The following is a 24919-nucleotide window of genomic DNA, read 5'->3' on the forward strand; positions in this document are numbered from 1 at the left end:
AACCTTGTAATCTGTATAACCTAATCTTTATAACCTCTATCAATTATGCTGAAGTTCTTTAACTTTATAAATCAAATCTTGAAATGATGCATAATGCTCCAAAGAGAAATGGGAGAAGCCTCTGTATGGTGTAGCAAATTAACAAAATATTCTTCCAGATGATGTGCAGTATTCTTTGATGGACCCCTTTATGCTTCTGTAATCAGTTTTATAACAGTGCATATAAAAATAGTGGTCCAAAAGAAATGCTGTTAATTTATACTGGTGGTATCAATGAGCCCAGTGTAGTGCCTTGGTACTCCTTATTTAAGCTTTGCACTTAAGGCAAATGCAGCTTCTTCACACTATTCAGTGAAGTATGAGAATGCTACTTAAAAACAATTTTACATTTCAAAATATAAAGAATGCCTGTTTCAGGTAACAGTCCCTCTTTTGACAGAAGAAAATAAATACCATCTAGTTAAGACAACATAGGAATAGCACATTCAAGGGCCTTTTTGCAAGCAAAAGGACAGTTTCAAATGACAAATTCCCCTGATTTGTGTTCACAAAGCTTCTTGGGAACAAAAACAAAACCCAAAACCTTTCATGTACCTCTGTGCCAAAGAAATCCGAAACTGATCAGACATGTCCTGCAATTTATGTTTTTGTCACTTTGCACCTGCCAACCAAGGAGAAGAAAGTTGCAATTTGAGGTCTATGTTGAACAACACCTTGTGCAAATCATGTTTCCCTTCTTCAGTTAGTGTTCTTGCCCTAATGACAGTGGTTTCCTTAATTACTCATTTGTTGGCTAGTTTCAACCAATCTATAGCTCAGTAATTCAGGTTCCATTTCTTTAAACCAACTGGAGGTAAATTGGGAAGCCATTAATGTTCTGAAAGCATGTTATGTGGTGTTCTTGTTATCAGGCTGAATAATCAGTAGATCCATTGTGAATCTTTGAAGTGACAAATGCAGGAGTGGTGTTTTCAAGACTTCCATCCAATAGATGTCTTTGCTCTGCTGTTAATAAATGGGAAAGAGACTCTGCTGTTACTAGATGTGACACTACTCAGTACTTTGTTTCTGATGATTTTTCTTTTCTTTGGGAAAGAGCTTATACAAGTTAAGATTAAGTAGAATTCCTGCAGGTGAGAGTCAATTTGATTGCTTTTGTTTTATAGCTTGTTTCTTTTTTTGTTCTTTTTTTTTTTTTGGAAACACTACAGAAAGAGAGGAAAAAAGATTTCAGCTACTTTAATAGATTTGAGTTCATTATGGCATTCTTTGTGTTTATCGTCACCTAAGATACTCTCTTGACAGTCAGCTGATAAAGTTTATATAATCAGAACTGAACAATGAAGCTGAAGATTGCAAAAGAGTAACTTTCTTACAATGTGGTTGAGCTTCATATGCACTATGTAATTGCAAAGAGGAAAAAGAAGTGCAAAGTAAAAAAAAAAAAAAAAGGCTGTGAAAATGTGATGTCCATAAGTGAGGTAATAAATTATTTTCTAGTCCATCGAGCTTTTTAGAATATTATCTTAAATATTATATTAAAAAGCTTCACTTTCATATCTGTGTTCCAAAACTCTAAAGTTCTATGAGACCACTGGTTTTGCGGGGCTTGAACAAAAAAGCTAGGATAGCTTGGAAGAAATGTATCAAATTGATCAGCTAGATGTAACTTAGATCTGGTGCCTCAGGTTCGCTGTTTCTGCGAAGGTGATCTTGAAAGCTATTTTTTTTCCTGCTTCTCCTTGAAGAAGGGATGGGAGGAACCCTAAAAACTTGGTAAACGCTATTTTTCTTTATACACTTCTGCCAGTGATTCTGGCATGGGTATGCATAAAAGATTTTTGCAGTGAAATATTGATACTACTACTTTTGCTTCAGGTAACAGTGAATCCACCCAAGAGACTCCCTGATGCTGTACTTTCTGATGTCACAACAACTGATCAGGTAAAGTTGTACGTGCTCAAGGTGTGAAAATGTTTGTTTTACTTGGAGAAAAAATATTGCATGATACTCGCTAATGCTTTAAATTTTCTGTTATACCTCAGGTATTTATGTATACTTTATAACTTGGAGCTAAAATTTATGCTACATTACAGTGATATATTCAATATACTAAAACATTCTTCTAATAAAACAGTTAGAATTTGATATTTATATATGTTATATAAATATATAATATGTAATATAAATATTTTATATTTTGTTATTACAAAATTCTACACAAAGAGGAAATGAACATACTGAGAAATTGTATTCAGTTGGAGTTAAAAAAAAAATTCAAAGTCTATGAAATTTGCAATGAACGGTGCATGCAAACAGTGGCTTAAAAAAATGAAAGTGTTTTAAATTTCATAGTTCTGAAAATTTTAAATTTCATAGTTCTGAAAATTTTAAATTTCTTTATTAGCAGTAGCCAGGGTAATCTGAAATACTTACAGATACCTCTCCAGGTATGTTTCCCTCTATCCTTAGTCCCACTGGATCACAGGCATCTGCTTTCCAAAGGCAAAAGCCCAAGTAGGTAAAATTGTCTTTTTCTGAAGGTGGAGAAATGCAGGAGTCAGATAAATAAGAAGGGAAAGCTATCAGCATGGAGACAATGAGTAGTAGTTTCAAAAGCAACGTAGTTCTGGCAGGAGGCATATACCTTCTGGAGATACAATTAAATTATCGTGCATCAGCTGACCTGTGGTAACTAATACCTGCTTGGCTCTGATTATATACACGGTAATTCAAATTAAGCCTCACCCATCTGATTCATGTACTTGAAGTCCAAGTTAGCCCTACCTACTTAAAAAAAAGAGACAAGCTCAGCATTTCTGTATCTGTTGATAATTTACTTGCTGCATCCTAAAATTTACGGTGTCAGTCTATAAGAAGCAGATGTCCAGTTTTTCTGAATAGGCTTCATCAAATGTGTGCAAGTACATCAAGGAATGGGAAAACAAGAGTACTCTGCTCCTGAGAGGTGGAGAAATGCAGTGGAAGGTGCTCTCTTGCAGCTGGCACTCTATTAGATGGGATGCAGCAACCTTAATAGCCCAGTAGTTAGAGCATTTATTTTGAATCTTGGAAGCCTAGTTCAGATTCTTCTGTGTGATTGTACCAGAATTGATTCCCAGGCCCATCAACTTTCAGATGATATTTGTGATGCCCTCATTCATAGGTCAGATTCTGAGTCTCAATCTCTTATGTCTAGTTACTGTGTATAAAATACTGAGTTTAAGACATAAAAAAGGTAGTAGTGACTCTATAATGCAGAAGTTTGGAAACTTTGCTGCTGCAAAGTAAGTTTTTGAAAATAAAGTAGCACAGAGTAGACATCACACTTTTTTTATTTTATGATATGTTCTGATAGGTAAGTATACAATGAGAATTCCTCTTCAATTAGATTTTTCAGGAGTCGCAGGCAATAGAGTTTCAGAATTGCAAGACCACCTATTTGCCTAATTATTCAGTAGCATCTGTGCGTAAGTGATGATGCTGATTTTTAGGATGGAGAATATGCAGAACTTGGGGACTTCATGGGCAGAAATACAGAATTTCATTTGTAGGACAACTTGGGGAAAGTTTACCAAAACTTCGTGTCTTTGTGTTTTATGCACCACTGCATAAAATCCTTTTTGTTAATGGAAGTTGGCATGCAAATTGCATTGATATTTCTGGATTTTTTTTCTTTGTGTTTAAATGCCAGAAGTGTTGGCAGAAATGACTGTTGCCACTCAGCCATCAGATTAGTTTAGAGTGTAAGATGACAGATTGAGAGACTCAGTTTGTACACGGCATTTGAGCTGACTTGAACTGTTTTAGTTTACAATGATTGTTGTGACATTGTACACTTAGTTTCTATGTTGCCACAGTTCACTTCAGAAAAAAAGTTTTTTTTTCCCCCTTAACTTCTCATAGCATCATCATGTAGTAAACTTCCTGATAACCAGACCACCATGCATCTTTAAAATTTTTTTACAATAATGAGTCCTATTTTTCACTGAAGTCAGTGACTCCGGTTACTGTAGAAGTTACATTTAATTCTAAATTAACTACTTGCTACTACCCATGTGTTGCCATTTCCGTAGGTTCACTATAAAGAGCAAATTGCAGCTGTGTGTGTACTCTGTGGAAACCAGAAGACTTCAATACTCTGGGTTAAGTTAGCGTGCAAGAGGAAAAGTGTTTCTGTGTTTCCAGACAGAGGGAATCACTCATTAGCAAAGAGGATACTGGGAACAGAGGTGTAATAATCATTTTTTGCCCTTCACTTTGTGTTTAGCAGAACGGAGGCTACAGCCACGTAGAGTGCCTTGAAAAATGATGGTTTCTTATGTCAGGGTCCAGTGACAGAACAAACTAATCCTTTTGGTTAGTGGTATCAAAGACTAACCAGGTAGTATAATAAGATACTACCTGGTAGTATGCTGCAACATACTGGCCAGGTGGTATAATCAATCTTTATCCCTTTCAAATCTGTGCCTGTTCTTGAGAAGTTATTTAAACATCCAACCAGTACTTACGAATGAATGACTTGAAGTACCATACAGTGAGCTGCTTGAAGATGAGGAAGTTAATGAAAATCTACCAGAAGTATCTGAGCTTCTTAAAGTGTTTAAAGCTTAAAATTTGCATCTTGCTGAAGTACATAAAATATTTCCTCTGGGACGTTCTTGAGATTTTCCGTAAAGTACTAAGTGATGTTTTTTTCCATACTGCTCTGAAGAGATGTGCATGTGCTGTGGCATTTTTCTAGTTCTCTGTAACCAGAGCCATGCTTTACTGGATATACTCCCATAAATCTTTTGAATAAAATAGGCCTTTTGACAGAAGATCAAGAAGTCTAGAGTGTTAGACTGTTAGCCATTTAGCAAGAAATGAATCATGCAATTTCAACCTGGTAGGGAATGTTTGATGTAGTTACAGATCTTCAGTATCACCAAGCTATTCCTTTCTTGCCAGTTTTCAAACCAGGGACTTAAATTGATCAATCAAACAAATTTGGCTAAATGATTCCTTATGCAATTAAGATGCACAGACTGTGAATCGTACACATCTGCATCTCTGGAGTTTTCTTTTCACCACATTCCCAAAAGTGTTGATTTTTTGGAGTTCATTTTTTTATGACAAACACAAGATAAACTGCAGTGGGTATTTAAAGTGGGTGATGTCCAAGTGTTGCTACTTCTGAGGAAATAAATAAATATGAGGAATTGAGTATGTTGGGGACTTTCTGCTGTTTGTATTTGTTTTTGTCGTGGAAATACATAATTCTGATAATTGTGTGTTGTGATCTGTTATAGCAGTTATCTAACTGTTAGAACTGTTATTTGTCTATATCAAAATTATTATTTGGCATACACAGTGTTGTCAGAGTAAGTATGCAGTATCACAGTAGCCCATTAAATGGATTTTTCAAGGAGATGTTTTAATTTTACTCTTCTGTATTCCTTTCTACTTTCTGTTTGTCTCTGTGGAAAAACAGAAGCTGTAACAGGTGGAGTTTGTAGGACTTCTAAGTTTTTGTTAATGTCATCTTATTTCAATAAAATGTCTTGTATTTTAAGATAGGGTTACTGATTGAAAAATTATCTTTGCTTGCAACAGTATCATATATTTTACTAAAGCATTCTACCACTTTGAATTCTGACTTGGAGTGTTTTGTGTTACTTATATTGATAGAGAGAAGTAGACAAAGCGAAGGGGTAGAAAAGACTATTTAGATTTTGAAAAACACAATGTCTCAACCTTCTTTGGGCAACCTGTGTGCATGTAGCTGTGCCCCCAGCATGTCCCTGCAAAGCAGCGTCATGTGGTCTGAATTACTCTTGAAGCTACTTTTCCATGCAACCTGCGTATCTCCAGTACATACTAGCTCTGATGCCTGACTTCTAGGGTCTGGAAAATTGGAATATCTTGGTTTCAAAGATTTTTAAAAAAATTCCTTGTGAAAGCAAATGAAACTGAGACTGATAGTGGCATGTTGAGAGGAACAGCTTTGTTGATATCCTGTCATTATTATCTGGAAAGCTATGATAACATTTTAAACATGGGAGATACTTTAAGATATAAATATTCCAGATAAGACTACACACAAAGCAAGCTTTAATCTACCGTGTATGCAATGCTTTGTGGTGCCAGGTTTTAGTCATGCAGGTATGAATGGTGTGTTTTCTGTTCAAGAGCTCTTCATACAGGCAAGGAGGGGGGCCCTGGGCATGAATTGAGATAGAGTTGGAAGTGTGTTTTCCCGTCCTATTGCTGCAAGCAGTAGTGTTCTCAGAAATATTAAAGAGAGGAAATGGATCTCATGGTTAGTGGCTGGTTGGAGTTCCAGTTCTTCCACAGTGGATTTTCTTTTCTTTTTCCGTATCATTTTTTATGGTCAGTAGGCAACTGTTTATGCGTATATCCCAAAGTACTCAGGCATAGGTACTCTTTAATAAGCACAGGTGCTGATAGGTTGGGAAGATGAAACTTGGTACCTGAGAGCATGCTGAAATTGAAATTCATGGGAGCTCTGTTTTGAACTTGTAAAGTGTACTTTGAAAATATGATGCACTTTGAAGAATTAGGCCTTCAAATGTTAAATTGGAGAGCCAGAATTGGTTTGTGCTGCTGACAATTATGACTTTTTCTGCTGACTTATCGTTTTCAGTCTATAAAGTAAAGGTGTTTATAAAATGTTTGAGGCATTTTAGTTCCACAGAGTGTGTTTTAAAGGAGTGGCATATAGTGTCCGATGGTGCTTTTACAGAAAGTGGTGCAATAAGCAGCATAGAAAAACCAGTTTAGGAAATATAATGATTTTGTATTTATTTTTTAGAAAGATTCAGTAGATCTGTACTTAGGCTAACCTTATGGGATTTAAGATACACAAGCTGTGTGAAGCCTGCTCCAGGTATAGATGAAACATTAACTGACAAGACCTGAAGAAGGTGCTGCCTTTTAGTGTGTTTTTTCTTTTTTTCCCCTCTAAAATACGGTTGCTTTCTGTTTTCTCTAAAAGAGAAAAAAGAAATGACACCTACCGTGTTTCAGGTAGTGTCATCAGCACCCTGTGACTATGCCTTCAGGCATCGCCCTCTGTTCTGAGGGACACTCAGTCCTGCTGTCCTCTTGGTTGTCCTGTTGTCATCTAGCTACCTGAGTTCAGCTTTTCCCTGTCTCACATTCTGTCAAAACTGCAGTTCCTAATCTAAGTGAAAGCAATTGTGAAGACAATTACATACAAAATTAGTTTCTTGTAAAAGAGTGGACTTTGCAATAAAACCTTATTAAAAACACATCTTGGAAGGAAAGACATGCATGGGAAGCATTTAAAAGCTTAATGCATTATTAAACTGAAACCTACCATAAAATGTTGTCTACCTGTTGTCAGCGTGTTCGGTACTATAAGAAAAAGCTTTATTTTGAGTACGAAGTGTTAAGACCCTTACAAGCTTCTTTGTAATTGGGATGTTGCTAATCGCCTGTGGAAAGCCATCTTTTATACAACACATTGCATTTGTTTTCTTTTTAAGCACATGTAAATATTTGTGTGTGCTTTTAGAAAACATAGGTGTAGGTAGAATAAGGAATTGTCATGTTGTGACAATATATATAAACTTTGGTTGTTTCCAGCTTATATTTGTTTACTTGGAGAGGATTTTATTTTGTTTTTAAAAGATGAGAAGAAAAAAATACAGGAGGGGGAAGTTTTGAAGGTTGTTTTTTGAATGAGTGCGATATGCTTGTGAGAGAGATGATGATGAAAGCATGTTCATGCATGGGGAAAATATGGTTACAGGACAAATGGTTTTTTATGTCCTGCTCTGTAAAGATTGTGGTGCAGCATTGCCTGAAAACATGTAAATTTAAATTAACTTCAGAGTACAGAGCAAGAGAACCTCCTGAGAGCCTCAGGTGATTTTTGCTGTTTGTAGCATAAATTTCTTTTATAATGGGAAGAAAGAAATGCTGCAGTATGTTCAAAGATACACAGAGCATGGAAGGCAAAATGTGCTCACCAGCAAAGAACGATACAGGCAAAACAAAGGTATGTGAAACCATTGCAAAGACTTGATAACGTTTTCTTAATTTATCTAGAGATTACGGTATGCAGACCTGGTATTCTTCAGACCCTTGAAATTGTGTAGTGTGTGAGCACTTATACTTAAGAAGTTTATTGATATATGTTATGATGCTTCAACCTTTTCTTTTTTTTTAATGTGTTTATCCCTATTGGGAAGATCAGACTATAATTTTCTAATAGTGGTGATCTTGAAAAATAGTTGAGGGCTTTGATTACACTAGAATATACTAGAACTTTGTGTGGTAAGATAGTAAAAACAAAAAACAGTACTAGGTTAGCATTTATTTTGTCTAAACAAGATGTTCTTGAATACCAAGAGTTTGTTTTCTCTCCTTGTCTGTGCATATCTTATTAAAGGACATAAAAATGGCTATTCCATTTGAAATTCTGTAAACCAGAGTAGTTTGTACTTTTTAATTAAGAGAGACCCTGCTAAAGAAAAGGCCTATTGTACATTTGCCATGCTAATGTTAAATAGCTAATGATAAATTGCTATTATGATATAGCTATATAACGATAAATAGCTAATGTTCTATGAAGCTTGTGCCAGAGGGTATATAACTTGATTTTAAAGTTGAAAAATATGTGATAGGGATAAAAGTAAAGATGTAAATAATGTGGGATAAGGTAGGAGAAAAGATGTAGTGCCAGTCCATACTTATTATACCTATTACTGTTTATACCTGTGTCTGTGAAAGTATTTTGGTTGAATATTTTAAGTAATTCTTATTCCTGAAGGAGTCTAAGGTATGTGGAATAAGGACTAAGGAATAAGGTTGTGCTTAGATAGTCCAGATAACAAAGAACATTGAATCTCAAACTTAAAACAGTCTTAAGAAACTGTACATTTATATTTCTTAGTTACAGTTTTGTTAAAAAATAGAATCATGTGTGAACCAGATTTCCACAGAACATACTTAGGCATTGGAAGCTGCTATGGACAGCTAATAGTATCTGTTATATTTTCCATATGGGCTACTTCAATAAGAAAAAATGGTTGGTTTTCTGAAGCAACAAAGAAATAGTTTTACCTTTTTATGTGCCGATTTCTTCTGACTGCTCATTCCCAACATCTATACTTCAGCTTAAAGAGCTAATTAATTAAAAAGAAGCTATGACAAATGGGGATCTCAGGTGAAGCGTAACTGCTTAGTTTTAAGTACAGTGAATTACTTAAGTACTGTGCTCAATTTGAGCCTCTGAAGTATCAGCATTGACATCTTTAACTGGAAACATTCGTTGTTCTTAATGTAAATTAGAGCTCGTTGAAATGTGTAGGTGAGATTTGTGACTGTTTTCTCTTTGAGATGGCTTTGCTCCTTTCTGTTGCTTAAATAAACTGTTCCGTAAAATATACACATGTACACATAAACACACATGCACATACGCACAGAAGTGCTTTGAAATACAAGCTCTGGGGCAAAGCTCTCTCTCTTCTCCCAAATTAGAAGGCAAAATATTTGGAGAGTTGGCTTCCTTTTTTGTTAGCTTTACCATTGACCTTTCTTGTAGTCTGCAGGCAAGACTGAAAAATTGGCGCCGACAGGTTGAATATCGCCTTTCCTTCTGTGGTCTGGCAGAACTCCTAAATTGTTAGGAGATGAGACCTGACAGTTTGTGCTATTAATTGGAGAACAATCTAACCATATTATGACTGACTTCAATCTAATGCCCCACATCAATTGACTCTTGTCATCCTCCAAGGATGCATCACTTTTTTTTTTTTACACTATCACTCAAGACTTCAAGAAATGTCGTTACTGTAGGAATATAGAAAGCAGAGCCAACAAGGTTTTAAAACAATTTTGTTCTAATGTGGAATGCATTTTATATAATTAATAGCAAAGACTGTGGTAAAGGAAAAGAAATTTGGCAGGCCTGACTTGGCTGCGCTGAATCTGAAATAACCTGCTGTGTAACTGTGTTACTCGGTTCAGCGTTTGTGTTTTCTAGCTGTGACCGATGCCACTCCAGTTGCTGAATACAACGAAAGAGAAGTATATCTTATATTCATGTGTCAGATTTTTTGTAAAATACATTGATCACATTCAATTTCCTGAAATTATTTCTTTCCTAAATGCTACATTTATTTGTTAGTGAAATACTAATATTTTTCACTACAGTTATTTTGAAAGGCGTTTGATAGAGGTATTGTTTCCCAAGTAGTGCTTATTATCACCCTAAATAAATGGCTAGTTCTTATTACAGCTTCAGTTCTTATGTACAGCAACAACAGCGGCACAGCAAGATTTAAGTTGAGATTTGGTCTCTCTTCTCAAATGTAAATAGAATTTTCCATTGCCACAATTAAATGGTAATTAGTTTGAATTAAAATTCAAATTTAGTTTGATTTAAAATTGACTGAAACAGTTACTTTATGAAAACAATCTCCTTGACAGCTTTTTGTAACAATTCAAATTAAAAGAATAAAACTGTGACCTCAGAATTTTACTTAAAAGTCATTTAATGATTTTGTGCAGTTCCCATCTGACAACTTTTATTTTCTAGTTCTCAAGAGTGGGGATTTACTGTTATGTTTTAGGCTCTATTGAAAGGAAACTTCAGTAATGAAGGGTGATACTCTGTATAATTCTGTCAAGTGCAATTTCCTTTAAATTGTCATTTAAAAAAAATTAAATGGAAGTAAGGTTCTGCTTCCCACTAAAATGTTTTAATTTTGATATTGGTGTCATTAAGACAATAGACAGCTCTTAGCAAGGAATCTAGTGGCACCTCAGAGCTGCTGCTTATCTCTGGCTTCTGATAGTGAAAACACAGTTTTAACTGTCTCTCAGTGAGGACTTGTGGAAACACGTCAAATCAGAAGAGCAACATGTATGTGTTCTCTGAACCCCTGCTGTTGTGGGTTTTCTGTGTGTAAGAGTGGGGAGTGTGGTGCCACTTGCAGTTCCCAATTTTTCTTCTATTGGTGTGAGAATTGAGATCAGACAGCGTGACACCAAACTGTGTGGTTTGACATGCTGGAGGGAAGGGATGCCATCCAGAGGGACCTGGGCAGGCTTGAGAGGTGGGCCTATGTGAACCTCATGAGATTCAACAAGGCCAAGTGCAAGGTCCTGCACGTGGGCTGCGGCAATCCCAAGCACAAATACAGGCTGGGCAGAGAATGGATTGAGAGCAGCCCTGAGGAGAAGGACCTGGGGGTGTTGGTTGACGAGAAGCTCAACATGAGCCAGCAATGTGTGCTTGCAGCCCAGAAAGCAAAACATGTCCTGGGCTGCATCAAAAGTAGCATGGCCAGCAGGTCGAGGGAGGTGATTCTCCACCTCTACTCAGCTCTTGCGACTCTAGCTGGAGTATCACATCCAGCTCTGGGGCTTGCAGCCTAAGGAGGACATGGACTTGTCAGAGTGGGTCCAGAGGAGGGCCACGAGGATGATCAGAGGCCTTGGAGCACCTCTCCTATGAAGACAGGCTGAGGGAGTCGGGGTTGTCCAGCCTGGAGAAGAGAAGGCTCTGGGGAGACCTTACAGCAGCCTTCCAGTACCTAAAGGGGCGACTAGGGGAAGGATGGGGAGTGTAGTGATAGGACAAGGGGCAATGGTTTTAAACTAAAAGAAGGGAGATTTAGATTAGTTATTAGGAAGAAATTCTTCACTCAGAGGGTAAGGCACAGGAACAGTTTTCCCAGAGAAGCTGTGGATGCCTTGTCCGAGGAGGTGTTCAAGGCCAGGCTTGTTGGGGCTTTGAGCCATGTGGTGTGGTGGGAGGTGTCCCTGCACATCGCAGGGGGTTGGAACTAGATGGTCTTTAAGGTTCCTTCCTACACAAACCATCCTGTGGTTCTAATGGTATGTAAAAAGAGCAGGTACTCTCCACAGATAGTTACTATTAGCCCCTTTGCAGTTTTCTTTCTCCATTGTTCACTACAGTTGCCTTAGATGTGACAGAGTGTAAATATTTACATTACTCCCTTTATCTCAGTATGCTTCTCTGTTGCCCTCTCTCAGATAGCACTGCATGTTTCACCGCACACTTCTTGGATGCCCAGCTAGAGTGGCCTCTGACATAGGAGTACTTGGCAGTCCATTTGGCTTGCTTTTCTGGATTTGATTTGTCTTTTTACTAGTGAAAGAGAATGTTTAACATAAAGTGCAAGTCTCCTAGAAAGCTTGGCCTGCCACTTTGCTTTTTTTTATTTGTTTGTTTAACATGGGGATTGGCTGTGCTTGAAGCTGCTGAGGGAACAGTATCATAATGATTCAGTTGAAAACGCATGGTAGTGTTTTTTACTTTGTTTTCAATGTTTTCATATGTAATTTAAAAATGTGGATGAATCTTATTTAAGAAGACTCTTCAAGCAAAAGAACCTACTGTCAAATTCTAAGAAAGGTGTTACTTTACTGTTGTCAAATTTTAGTAAAGATGGATCTATCAGTCAGCAGAATATGCTGTTTTTTCCTTTCATTAAGCAGTTGTTTTACTTTGGCAGGTACCAACCTTACACAGAGTTCATGGTACTTCACCCTGGACTTTTGGTGGTTTGTCTATACAATAACATTAATTTATGTTTTATCTGGTTTATCATAGATTTGATTATCTAAACCACTGAAACAGATTGTGAGAAATTTGTTAATGTGACTCCTGCTGGTTTCTGCAAGCCTAGCTATACTCCCATTTTCTTTGTCTGTTTCTGCAGGCTGCCTTATATCGGCTTAGTGGGGATTGGAATCCTTTACATGTTGATCCAAGTTTTGCTGCGCTTGGAGGTAAGTTGAGGGATGCTGTTTGAGTAATGTTTGGGTAAATGATGATGTAAATATATATTTTATTTTTTTTCATTAGGTTTGTAAGACTTTAAGAAGCTGGGAAAAACAATGCTTTTTCATAGATGTTCTTTAAGTCAGCCTTAGATGTTTTCATAATTGTGTGTGACACCTCGCTTTGAAGCATTGCTTCTTGGAGCTAGGAATGTGTGGTATGGTGCTGGGACTCTTATCTGCAGTGGAAATCTGTCTTCTGTTTTCATAGTAGAGTTTATATTTTGCCACCTTTACATATGTGCAATCTCTGTTTTCATAAACAGATATAATTCAATTGGCTTTCGAAAGCTTCAGAGGGAAATACATAACATTTTTGATAGATGATTCCATCTAAATGATTTTGAGATTATGTTGGTCTCGGAGGAATTTTTTTCTGCTTCTGTGTAGTCTTCTCAATCCCAGTAAATAAAAGCAGAAAGGGCGGAGAAAGGGATTTTGGTATCACTTCTTTCTTGTAAACTTGCTTAACTGGACCTCTTAATAGCACAGGAGGTTGGTCATTTATGTAATGCCACATAAAAAATCCCTATAAAAAGAGTAAATTTTTTCTATGTGCCAAGAGCAGTGGTGCTTAAAGTGAAAAACAAAATTAACTCTGTAGGAGTTTGTCTGAACAGAAAAATACTGGGTTCTGCAACTATGGCAGTCTCCTAATCAGATACCTATAACAGAATTATGCTTAGATTAAAAAGAAACTTATTGAAGAGATCATCCACAAGTATTTCTTCTAGTTATGCAGAAGTTTTTTTTTTGGGGGGGGGGGGGGGGGGGGGAGGGATTTTCAAATTCATTCTTGCCTTTTAAGTTCTCTGAGTGCTTTAACTGACTGGCTCTTACTGGTGTGCGTTGGAAAGCGAGCATTAAGCTTAACATACTCAAGTGATTCCAAGCCTTCCTGTAGGCAATGTTTCACAGAAGATACTAAAAAAACCCGTGTGTTTATTTTTTTGTGCCTTTATTCCTCTAGCATGTGAATATTTCTAAGGTATTGGAATGTGTAAACAACATTAATTTTGCTTTCATTTTAGTTAGGTAAAAGGTAACTTAAAGATTTTCCTTTGAGTTTGTGTTTTTTGTATCATGAAAATGCCAGGGAAAATATGACTGAACCGTGTGTCTGTTGTTTAGCTTTTAAGATAGTGGTAATTCTTTGCTCTTGAATGGTGAATTGAACTAAGCTTTTAAACAGCTGACTCTCACTCCACCATTTTGTGTGTGAGATACTGAATACTGATGTCATAACAATTTATAATTTGTTTTAAAATCGACTGTAAGGTATTTTGTGCATTCCAGAAATACTTTATGGTCAGGGTACAAAATAAAAAATGTTATTAAAGCATGCATATTCAAATACTTCACTGGAAATAAATGACAATGATCAGAATGAAATAGTTATTACAGAGAGAAAACAGACTCATGCTCCTTTCAGCCTGCCCTTCTGTCATGTCTCTCTTCCTTACCTAGCCAGTCACAATTTCTGTTTCTCATCCTGCTTCCTACAAGACTTGTTTTCCCTTTTGGCTGCATCTCAGAATTGCCATCTTTCCCTACATTGAGTCCTGGTGGCTTTTTGGTCTCTGTCTTGAAGGTGGTTTCTTTTTCTTCTGTATCTTCTGGTTCTCCTTAGGCCAGACTTTCTCCTGTCTCTCTTCTTTATTTTCCCCCCCTTTTTTGTTTTTCTCCCAGCTGTTGTCCCTTGGGACAACTTTTCATGCTGTGCAGATGCTGTGAGTAGTTTAGAGCTCAGGAAAAACAGATTGTGACAGCTGAGAGTGGCAGATGAGTTCCAGGCAAAGCAACTATTTTCAGAGCCAAGTCTGGACAGACCTGTCTTAAATCTATAGACTGTTGCAAGCATGAACAATTACTGTTCACATGCCCGGTAAGGTCAGAGCAACCTGTTAAGGGATCAGAACATACTGAGTACAAACAGTATCTTTAAAACTTAACTGTTGTGCTTTAATCTCAGGCCAATTTTTAAAGGCTTATTTTGTCAAACTTTGGCTGGACTGGAAAAAGATTCATTGCTAATATAAAATTTGTCTTCTGCCAAGATTCAGCTTCTGCTCCAAAGCAATGTGGTGCTAGGAAGCCTGACCAAAAATGTCAACATAAGAAATTTACAGCATTTTTTTTTTTTGTGAGGCTTGTTCAGAATGTCTGAACTTTTCCTTGTTTAGAAGGAGAAAAAAACTCAAAAAAGTTAATCCTGAAGCGTGTACTAAATATTAAGGCATTTGTCAACCATAAATAAGAATTCAAAGTGGGAAGCATCAAACAATATTAATTAAACCACTTTTCCATCCTTATAATACCTCTTACCATCCATATACATCTATTTAACTGTGTATCTGGTGTGTCCGTCCATGTATACTAACACAGATGTTCTCCTTAGTTTCATTTGGTCACCTCTTCAGAAGGGTCTCATTCTACTTGTGAGCCTAGCATATGCAGTGTTGAAGTGTCAGTTCTCAGTGAATACATTCCTTTGCCTCAAGAGGAAACAACAAGTAGTAACAGATGTTTCTTCAGTAACATAGTCCTTTTTTTTAACCTAATTTAAAGAATATTACTGAAGGAAAATACTATGAATAAAACATGGATATTTGTAGAAGATACATGCAAACTCCTAATGCTGCAAACACTAAAATGTTAATTTTTGAAATAGGATTTCAGAAGCCCATACTTCATGGACTATGCACCTTTGGGTTTGCTGCTAGAAATGTTTTGAAGCAGTTTGCAAATAATGATGTGACCAGATTCAAGGCGATCAAGGTCTGTGGCTTCATTCTTAATAGTTAATTACCTTTATTTAGTCTTAGTGCCAAAAAATGTGGCAAATTCTTTATGGTAGGAAAAAGTTTTGAATTGTTCTGACTGCCACAAGTGCTTTTACTTACTGTTGCATGCATTTTAATGCCTCTATCTAGTATGTCTACTTAAATATTTAGATATTTTGCATCGCTAGTTGACTCATTTTCTCTTTTCTTTTTCTCATTTTAGTAGCGCCTGTGCTTTTAAGCTTTGTATGACACATCTTTTTTGACATATCTTTTTTTTCTTTTTTTAAGGTTCGCTTTGCAAAGCCAGTCATTCCAGGGCAGACTTTACAAACAGAAATGTGGAAGGAAGGAGATAGAATCCATTTTCAGACCAAGGTCAGAATGTGATCACCACTGTGACTTTTGTGAAACGCATGGGTTGTGTAAAAGATTGTGGATATGATGGGAAGTGAAAAAAGCAGCTCATGAAACACACCATTGAGGAAGGTTCTGGAAAGAAATGAAATTAATAAAAATGAATATTCTTAATTATTTATGAATATTTTTACTTATCTCATTGTTTCACAAAGATTCCAGTAAAATATCAAAAGCATTGTTATAGGACTTTCTGTTCTCCTTATATTAAATAGTTAGCAGAACTCATTTCATTGTATTATGTTTTCAGTGTTTGTCTACTGTGGAAAAGCAAAAAAAAAAAAAAAAAGTCATTCTCAAACCAGTATAGTTTGTATTTGTTTTCTGTAGTTAATTTTAACCTTGTGCTTGCATCGTTTTTTTAACATTTATTTAGCTAACATAAATGAACTGTTGATTGTTAGTTAATGAAGGTGAACTTCTAAAAGTGTAGATTAAATTTAGTTAAATTTCAGCTGCATCTACGTAGATGAGCTTGCTTAATAACAGCAGTTTCATAGCAGCTAAGCATATTAAGTACAATAAAACGGATCTTACTCTTCTATAAATTCACTTTTTATATTACACAATTTTCTTTGGTTTTGTTGTTAGCATTTTGTGTGAGTGTCCTATAATAGTAGAAAATACCATTGGTAGGAGAAAATACTTCATGTAGAGGTGAAAAGTAAATTGTCATTTTTTTCGGTTGTAGCATGCTATAGCACTAGCATTTTCTTAAACTGTGATTTGCCACTGGTATTTTTCAGTATGCATTGGTTTATGCAGATGCAGTCTACGTTGCTTTGGGTAGCCAAAGTTTTGCTACCCATCTGTAAAAATACAGACAAGCTGTTTATCAGTGAGTAGCCAGACACTTGCAGCTAAAGTGAGGATTAGGCAGGCAAAATTGAATGAGGGGAATCATCACAAAGACGTAGGATGACCATTTCCACAGGGATATAGATTTGAGGAATAGATGTTGACTGATGAAGGTAAATTTTGTTTGCAGACCTGATGAGTGCTAGCGGCTATACAATTTCAGAATGCTGATAACGTCAGGGCTGCTACGTACAAACTCTCCATCTCAACTTACTAGTAGTCAGTAAACAGGACAGTTTGGTCCCTCAAATGAGGTTTGGAGTTACTACATAGCTGCAGTACTAGAAATGTGGAGGCTTGTAGTTATATTTAAAAGCTACTACCACTCAGTCCTGAGAGAATTTCTAGACCTCATGTTTACTTTTGAGGATTTGCACGTACAGTCTAAACGGTATTCATGGTATGCGTCCCAGCCCTTTGAAATCTGTAAACAGAATAGGTTGCTTTGCTGTGTTCAGAGGCTGGATTTGTTGCTGTGCTTGGTTTAATATTAGCATTATATGCAGAGTTTTGGGAGATTTTGGTACAGATTTTTTAGCAAGCTTCATTGTGGAATAACAGTTTGAAGACAAACTATGGTGCTTAGCAGGATTATAGAAAACCATGTTGTTTCAACAGCTGTTTCGCTCAAAGCAGTTATGCAAAGGTGTTTTTTTTCTTCTTATTGTAGCTTAGGTTAGTCAACAATTAAGCTATCTGTACTTGTAGCCCACACAGGTTAAATCAAACTAAAAGTATGCATTTAACTTTGATATGGTGGTTTAAATCCATTTTCAGCACTGCCTGAAGTGTGATGGTGGTGACAAGCTGTTAGGCTAGGCTTGCGTGGTCTTTAATATACAGACAGTCTTTTTGTGTTAATTTCACTTGTGATAAGCTAGGGTATGATTTTGCATATTATTCTTCTATTTATCATGTAACCTGTAGCATTGTCAGTGAATCATTTTGCTGCTGCCTTGTTTGCTCTCAAATGGTCAAAATGGTTTGTATGTCAGTCCCCTTTAAAGACACAGTGCCAAAATGAAATCCAGTTTCTTCTCTGACTGAACCATTTCAAAAAATAAAACTGAAAGGAATGCAGATATTCTTCCTCCTTTCTCCTTGCAATCTTTCTGATCTTACGGTGTTTATAAAATCGTTTGTAATGTAAGTTGCAGTGTAAGATGCCTAGAGATACTGAAACTGTAGATGAACCCTTGTCAACTTCATATGTCCATCAAGGAAAAACATTTTAGAAGTGTGTTTTCATCAGAGCTATTTGGGAAGTAACATTAACAGTTAATTTATAACAGATGAGATAATTTTTCAGATACATGAAGTTTTTAGATAACTTTTTAAACAGAAAAATTTCAATATTTTTTGGAATAATTTATCAAGAAGCAGTTAGTTGTTTCATTTACAGAGATTTTTGCAAATGGTATTATTACTAATTTGCCTTACAATGCATTCATGGTTATTTTTCTTTTTTTCCCTGGAACCTTTATATTTTGCTTTCTTAATCTCTGAGTTTAAAATGTAAAGAACGCTCCTTCTAGTGATTTTTTGCCAATTAATTACCTCTTAAATGTAATTTTTCCCCTATCACAGGTCAAAGAGACTGGAGACATTGCTATCGCAGGGGGCTATGTGGATATAACTTCAGCCATCGATAAGCCTTTTGCTCGGGAGCCTTTGAAGGTAGGGGGAAGCAACAGAAGCCTTGATTTTTAAAGCAGCATGGTTAAGCTTTATTTTTGCAAAAAAATTATCATCTTATTCACAATAATTAAATGAGTGTGAATTCAGAAAGGTGAACACACACTTCGTTTATTCGTCTAGGAGCTCATGGATCTATTTTGGGGAGAAAAAAACACTAACATTTTAGGATATACAGAATAGATGATGCAGTTTGAAATGCTTCATACCAGTTGAGCTGTAAAGTGAAGAAAAGAATATGTGAAAATGAAATGGTGTACTCACAGAAAAGAGCAGTTTTGTTATTTGAATTATTTTGAAACAAGGCTCTGAGTACTGTTTATGCATGTCACCTAACACACTGCACTTTGTAGTGTGTGTGTGTGTAAATTGTCATCAGTTACACACAGATGGGGTACTGGACTTGCCTCAAAAGACAAAATTGCACGTGCAGTGCTGAGGATTTTCAGAGTTCTTAACATGGTCTTGAGGGTGCACAGTACATTGCCCTAATAAAATTATTTTATTTATTTATTTGTTTGTTTGTTTGTTTGCTCCATTGATTTTTGTCTGCAAAGGATGAGATGAAACTTTAATGCATTGAACTTTATGAAATACTGAGATAGCGACATTCATATAAAGCTTGTGATATATTCCTGGAACCTGTTTCTTTTCACTGGTTGTATTTAGTCCTCTGACATTCTGAACTGTTGCCAAATCTATGTTTGAGATTGAAACATTTAAACATTAGAACTTTTCAGTGAAATAATTACATGGGTTTATTTAATATTAATATTAATAAATTAATATTAAGATGAGATTTTTTTTTTTTAATTTAAGCTTACTCTGAGAAATTAAGGTGCTTTGGCAGAAGTCTGACTGTCTAAGGCAGTCGTCCACCAGGGGAAACCTATCTGAGTGAGTGTAGGTTGGCAAATTTAGATGTCACCGGAAACCATGTTATATCATGGAAAGCGTTTGTTAACCTTAACTGTGGAGATGACAAAATTGAAGTGTGAGGAGTACTACATCCAGGTGTATGGATGGGTAGGTACAGCAGAAAAAATAAAGCTATGAGAACTTCTTTGCTTCAATTCCAGTTGGATGAAGAATATCACTGATATAGCTTCCTGAAGCATAGTATTTTATCCATTAATTGAAGTAAAGCAATGAAAGACTTGCAAAACATTACGTGTTTGGAAAAGTTAAAAATGTGAATGTAACTGTTCCTGCTCTTAATTGATAAGAGTTCTGTGATGCGCTGAATTCTGACTGTGTTCATAGTGCAGCCTCTGAAAATCTTTCGCATTCTATTAAAGTAACATACTGGTGAAAACATCTTTTATGTTCTAAAAACTAACATGCTATTCAGTCTGGAAAAAGTGGCAATGGTTATCCTCTAAGTGGAATAAAGGACAATTTAGAAACTGCTAAGGAACCCTAATTATAAAGCTTATCTTAAATTACAGTGATAAATGACAAAAACTGTAAAAGCAAGAGTTGAAATAATTCTCAAGTCCATGAAGCATTTTCTGCTCGAATGTACTCTTTAATGCTGACAATTGCTATAAGTAATTATATGTGGTGGAAGACATCTCAATTACTCTTAATAATTCTGCAATAGAGACTTTTCTGGACACAATGCTTGAACTGATAGTCATATTTTTTTCCGTTTTGAACAGAGCTTTCAATTTTAAATTCTTCATACTCTCTTTTTTAAGACTGCAGGGCTGCAGAGTGACCTTGTGTTTGAAGAAATAGGCCGTCGTGTCAAAGAGATTGGAAATGAATTGGTAAAGAAAGTAAATGCCATATTCCAGTGGGACATAACTAAAGATGGAAAAACAGCAATGCAATGGAGTAAGTCATAGCTTTTGTATAATGTCCTGATGCATTTTTTTAATGAAGCAAGATTAGTTATACTTTTTCTAATTCAAGTGGTATCTTGAAAATAAGCTTAAAGTAGTAGATGAATCTACTAAAAATCTGACTGTTTACTGAATACACAAGTAACAAGGATGTCAGGTAATGTTCAATAATGGAAGTTACTAAACTTTCTAAAACCCATGATTATTCTTTCCCTCCATCCCACTGTTGTGGATGTGATAGGGAAGTAAGCAAACTGCTGTATGATGCTTAGTTGCTTTGCAGGTTAAACCACAACATAATTAAAAAAACAAAGCTAAACAGAGACAAGCATTCAAAAGTTTTATTTTCTATGTTAGTCAATTTCGTCCATAGAATTTCACTTCTCTAAACTACATTTGAATTTGGCCCAGTGGTTTTTTAGTTGATCTTCTGTGTAAACTAATTGTAAATCAGTTTTCTAAACATTATGCTAATTTAGCTTATAATAATTTTGAAATCTCATTCTTAAAGTAAAATTGTTCTTTTGAGATCGACATCCCATGACATAAAAGCAGAGAAAAATATGAAATTAAAATTAATTTAGAATTTGGTTCTTGTAGGTGAATATTGCATACTCCTTCACTCTGTGTTTAGAGTTCTTGACATACTATAATTGGAACAACTGAAATGTCAGGAGGTGGATTAATTTGGGAGAGTTTTTTGTTTTATTGTAAGCTTTGAGTTATTGCTAATTATTTCATTATCTATCTTCTTTTTAAGCCTCTACTTCTAAGGGCCTCCTAGGACCTTACAAGTAGTGCTTATGGTACTCTTGGGCTACCTGCTAGGCTCTTTCCTTTATTAAATGTGTTACCTAGTTGTACTGGTTTGTCTTCTGATCTTTTGTCTTGTAGCTTTTGCACAGCTTAGTGTTGTTGTGAAAACTGCAGCAATTGACAGTGCTAGAAACAATCTGGGCCCTGCAGCTCATTGATGTCTCTCTTGATAATTGTAGCTCCAGCATCTTCTGCTAATGTCCTTGAGCTTTCCAGATCTGTGAGGAGCGTGGGAGGGAAGCAGATGAGAGAAAGCAGCAGTATTATGGACTGCTGTAAAATCAGTATTATGGACTGCTGTAAAATCCTTTCTCATCTAGGCAGTCATTCTAGTGTTTCCCAACTTTTAATTTATATTTGCTTTTAGTGTTTTAATTGTGACTGTAGCCTTTTGATCTCTATTCTGCACAGTAAGACAAGATTATTGTTTATTACTTTAAATTAAATAGGATTTGTGAACTCTGTTGTTATGGAGGCACTTATGATGATAGTAGTAATATTAGTAACACTAGTCTGTTTAATCAGCAGTGACCTTTACTTTTGTTTAGCTTTCTGTAGATGTGTGAAACTATGGATATAGAAACACTGATCTTGTACAGAGGATATGAAATTTTGGATAGCTCATTCAGTATTTGAAAAATGTTGAACTGTATACGTTGACATTTGATCTTAATTAGTGTTTTTTTCTTTAAAGAAACAAGCTGCTCTAATTTAAGAGGATGCTAAAAATGGACACAAATCAATATAGATTTTGACAGTATCAAGACTATAAGCTTAGCAGTGCTGGATCTGTTTTTTAAACAGAATTCTCATTAGAGACCCCACAGCTTTGACTTCAGCTTCTCCGGTTAGCTTTAGTACCTAAAGTATGCTTTGGTCTCTCCTGCATATTTATTACTGTACAACGATTGCCTCTGTTGTTTTCAGTACTTATAAAATATTTATCTTTGTTTAGAGCTAAGCTACTTAATTTCAAGTTCTCTTTCCATAGAGAGAAGACATAGCCACTGAGATTTATTGGCTGATAGTTAATGGCTCTCTAGAACAATAGTCAGGATTTTCCCCTTCTGTTGCTTTTCATCATGCTTCTGAAGGCACTGCTGAAGGCAGAAAATACTTCTGTTCCTTTCCAGTTCTTGGAAAAATAAAACTTTTGTAGAAAAACTGCGGAGAAATCATTATGTGTGTTTGATTGTGAATGCCACTGAATTCACTGGGAAATTGCTTAATAATTTATGACATGAGTGACTCTGGGCGATGAAGAGTGGGTGACACTTAGTTCCATTTGCTTTGAGCCTTGTATTGCAGTTACTTATCCTCTGTGAGGCAGAATTTAAAAACAAACAAAACAAAAAACAACATCAAAAAGACACACACACAGTCTTGACCCCTTGATAGCTTTCTCCTAAGGGTGGTAGGGCAGTCTTAAAAAGCAAGGCAAAACTCATACCACAAATCACAGACTCTCTAGCTTTTGGACTACTTGCTATTGAACTGTATGGAGTTTTTGTATGTCATTTTGGGCTTTTTTATTATTACCCTGACAAGACAATCTTATGGAGGATAATAATTCATAGGTGTTTTATTACCTTAATGTAACATTTATGTATGCAATTAAAAACAAAATTTGAAAGATGGCTACTGCTTAATCCCCTGAAACTGTTTAATTCTGTTTTTCCACTAGGTGTGCAATACTGAAATTTTATGTTTGAGAAACTAGTTGATTTTAAAAAGGGACTTCAGCTTTAAGTTTCATTTAAATTGTGTGCATGCAATATTGAGGAGTACCATGCTTGTTTATCAGACTTTCATTTTTTTGAATGGATGAAGTCAGCTGTGTAATGGCTAGGGGAAAAGCCGTCACCTGAGACATCTTCAGCTGTTGCTAGCAGCTGTGGCGCTGGTCTGGCAGTGTGAGAGCTGCTTGACCTACCAAGGCCACCGGCAACCTGAGGAACTGTTTAAGCACTGACATAGACACACCAATTACTATCAAGCTGGCTGCTGCACTGGTACTGCAGCATGCAAGTTGCAGTGATGAGATGGTAGCTCTAGCAACAGACATACGGGAGGCTTGTGTCAAGTCCATTTCCTGCTGCATCAGACAGCTGTAGTGTTTGACTTTGTCTCATAAAGGTACACTTTACAATAAGGCAACCTCTGGTCTTAAATCCTTTTGGAAAGCTAGAAATGTTCTGCTCTGATGGTTGGAATCTGCTCTGGCGTTCAGCTTATTTCTTTCATTGCTAGTTTATGTTCACTTGTCTGCACGTTGGTGCTGTAGTCTCAGTTGTGATCTGAATATTCTAATCTGGATATATGTTGGGAAATGAGAAAAATGATTATACGTGTTTCTAATACCTTTTTTTTTCCTGCAAAAAAGTGAACAGGCAAAATTCTGGGGGTAGTTTTCCCTGTCTGTAAGGAATGAATTTATTTCCCCTCTTCAAAGTACCGATGTATATCGTTGTTTTGATCAGTGTTCACCAGAAAGGAACACTTAGTTTCTTAACAAGCTTAAAAGAAAGGAAGCGGACAAGGTGGTGGTGGGGAAACATGTCAAGTAACAGGAGATGATTCTTCACAAAAAAGGCAGTATTGGTTGTTACAGAGTTCTTCTTTTGTGGATGCTGTGATTATTTTTTTTTCTTTTTGCGTCTTCCGTAGCAGATATAGTGATACTTCTTAAAAGAATGAAGTGGAAATGGAAATCATGGTTTTCATGTTTCTAGAAAAGAACATAATATTTGATAGCTCCTCTTTAAAAAAAAAAAAAAAAAAAGTAACATGTTTTAATTTGAGATGGATTAAGGATTTGATGTGATTAAATATAATTTTATGCTTGGTACCATGATCATGCAGTATTTACAGACATACTTGTGCTTGGAGAGTTTACAATTAATTTTAGATGTGGATTGATAAACAGCGTCCTTGAGATTTGGATGTGAAGTAGAGGAGAACAGGGCTTGCAATAATGGATTATGTATTTTATTCAGAGTTCTTAGAATTTCCTGAGTCACAATTTTTTAACTCTAATTTCATGTCTTCTCAACTTCACAATGATGAGACTGATTAATCCATATAGTTGATGAGATATATCAAAACTGCTTTTCCAGCCGGTGCTTAGTAGAGGAGAAGAGGGTCTGTTGTGTCTTATGAGATGTTATGTCAGGCGTTTTCAGCATCTGGCGTCCCTTCTGGAAGAATCTGGGAAAGGTAGGGACAACCAAGAATTTAGAGCATGCATAGTGAAGCACAAAACGGGACTCATGGTTTTGTAGACACCAATGTCATTGAAGCAGAAGGGGGAAGAAGTGTTCTGGTATTGGAATGGAGATTCCCCTGCAGTCTGTGGAGAAGACCATGGTGAAGCAGGTTGTTGTCCTGCAGCCCATGGCGTACCCTGGCAGAGCAGATTTGCACCCTGCAGCCTGTGGAGGACCCCATGCCACAGCAGGTGGATGTACCCTGAAGGAGGCTGTGGCCTGTGGAGAACCTACACTGGAGCAGGTTCTCCTGGGGGACATACAGGGGAGAAGAGTGAGGTGGAAGGAGAATCAGAGACCACAACCCCTATTCTCCATCCCCCAGCACTGCTCAGAGTCGGGAGTGAGGTTGAGCCTGGGAGGATGAAAGTGTTTTTTGTTGGGATTTTGTTTC

At 36.4% G+C, this 24919-nt stretch overlaps 1 protein-coding gene across 1 annotated transcript in view; it reads left to right on the plus strand.

Moving 5' to 3' along the window:
• Nucleotides 1-24919, plus strand: part of HSD17B4 (hydroxysteroid 17-beta dehydrogenase 4) — a 64596-nt gene that overhangs the window by 33389 nt on the left and 6288 nt on the right. The window contains exons 17-22 of the mRNA XM_048055076.2: nt 1879-1944; nt 12723-12792; nt 15515-15621; nt 15918-16004; nt 18489-18578; nt 20297-20435. Of these exons, the coding sequence (XP_047911033.2) occupies nt 1879-1944; nt 12723-12792; nt 15515-15621; nt 15918-16004; nt 18489-18578; nt 20297-20435 (559 nt within the window). The remainder of the gene's footprint in view (nt 1-1878; nt 1945-12722; nt 12793-15514; nt 15622-15917; nt 16005-18488; nt 18579-20296; nt 20436-24919) is intronic.

This window comes from Anser cygnoides, chromosome Z (assembly GCF_040182565.1).
Source record: "Anser cygnoides isolate HZ-2024a breed goose chromosome Z, Taihu_goose_T2T_genome, whole genome shotgun sequence".
NCBI classification, from domain to species: domain Eukaryota; kingdom Metazoa; phylum Chordata; class Aves; order Anseriformes; family Anatidae; genus Anser; species Anser cygnoides.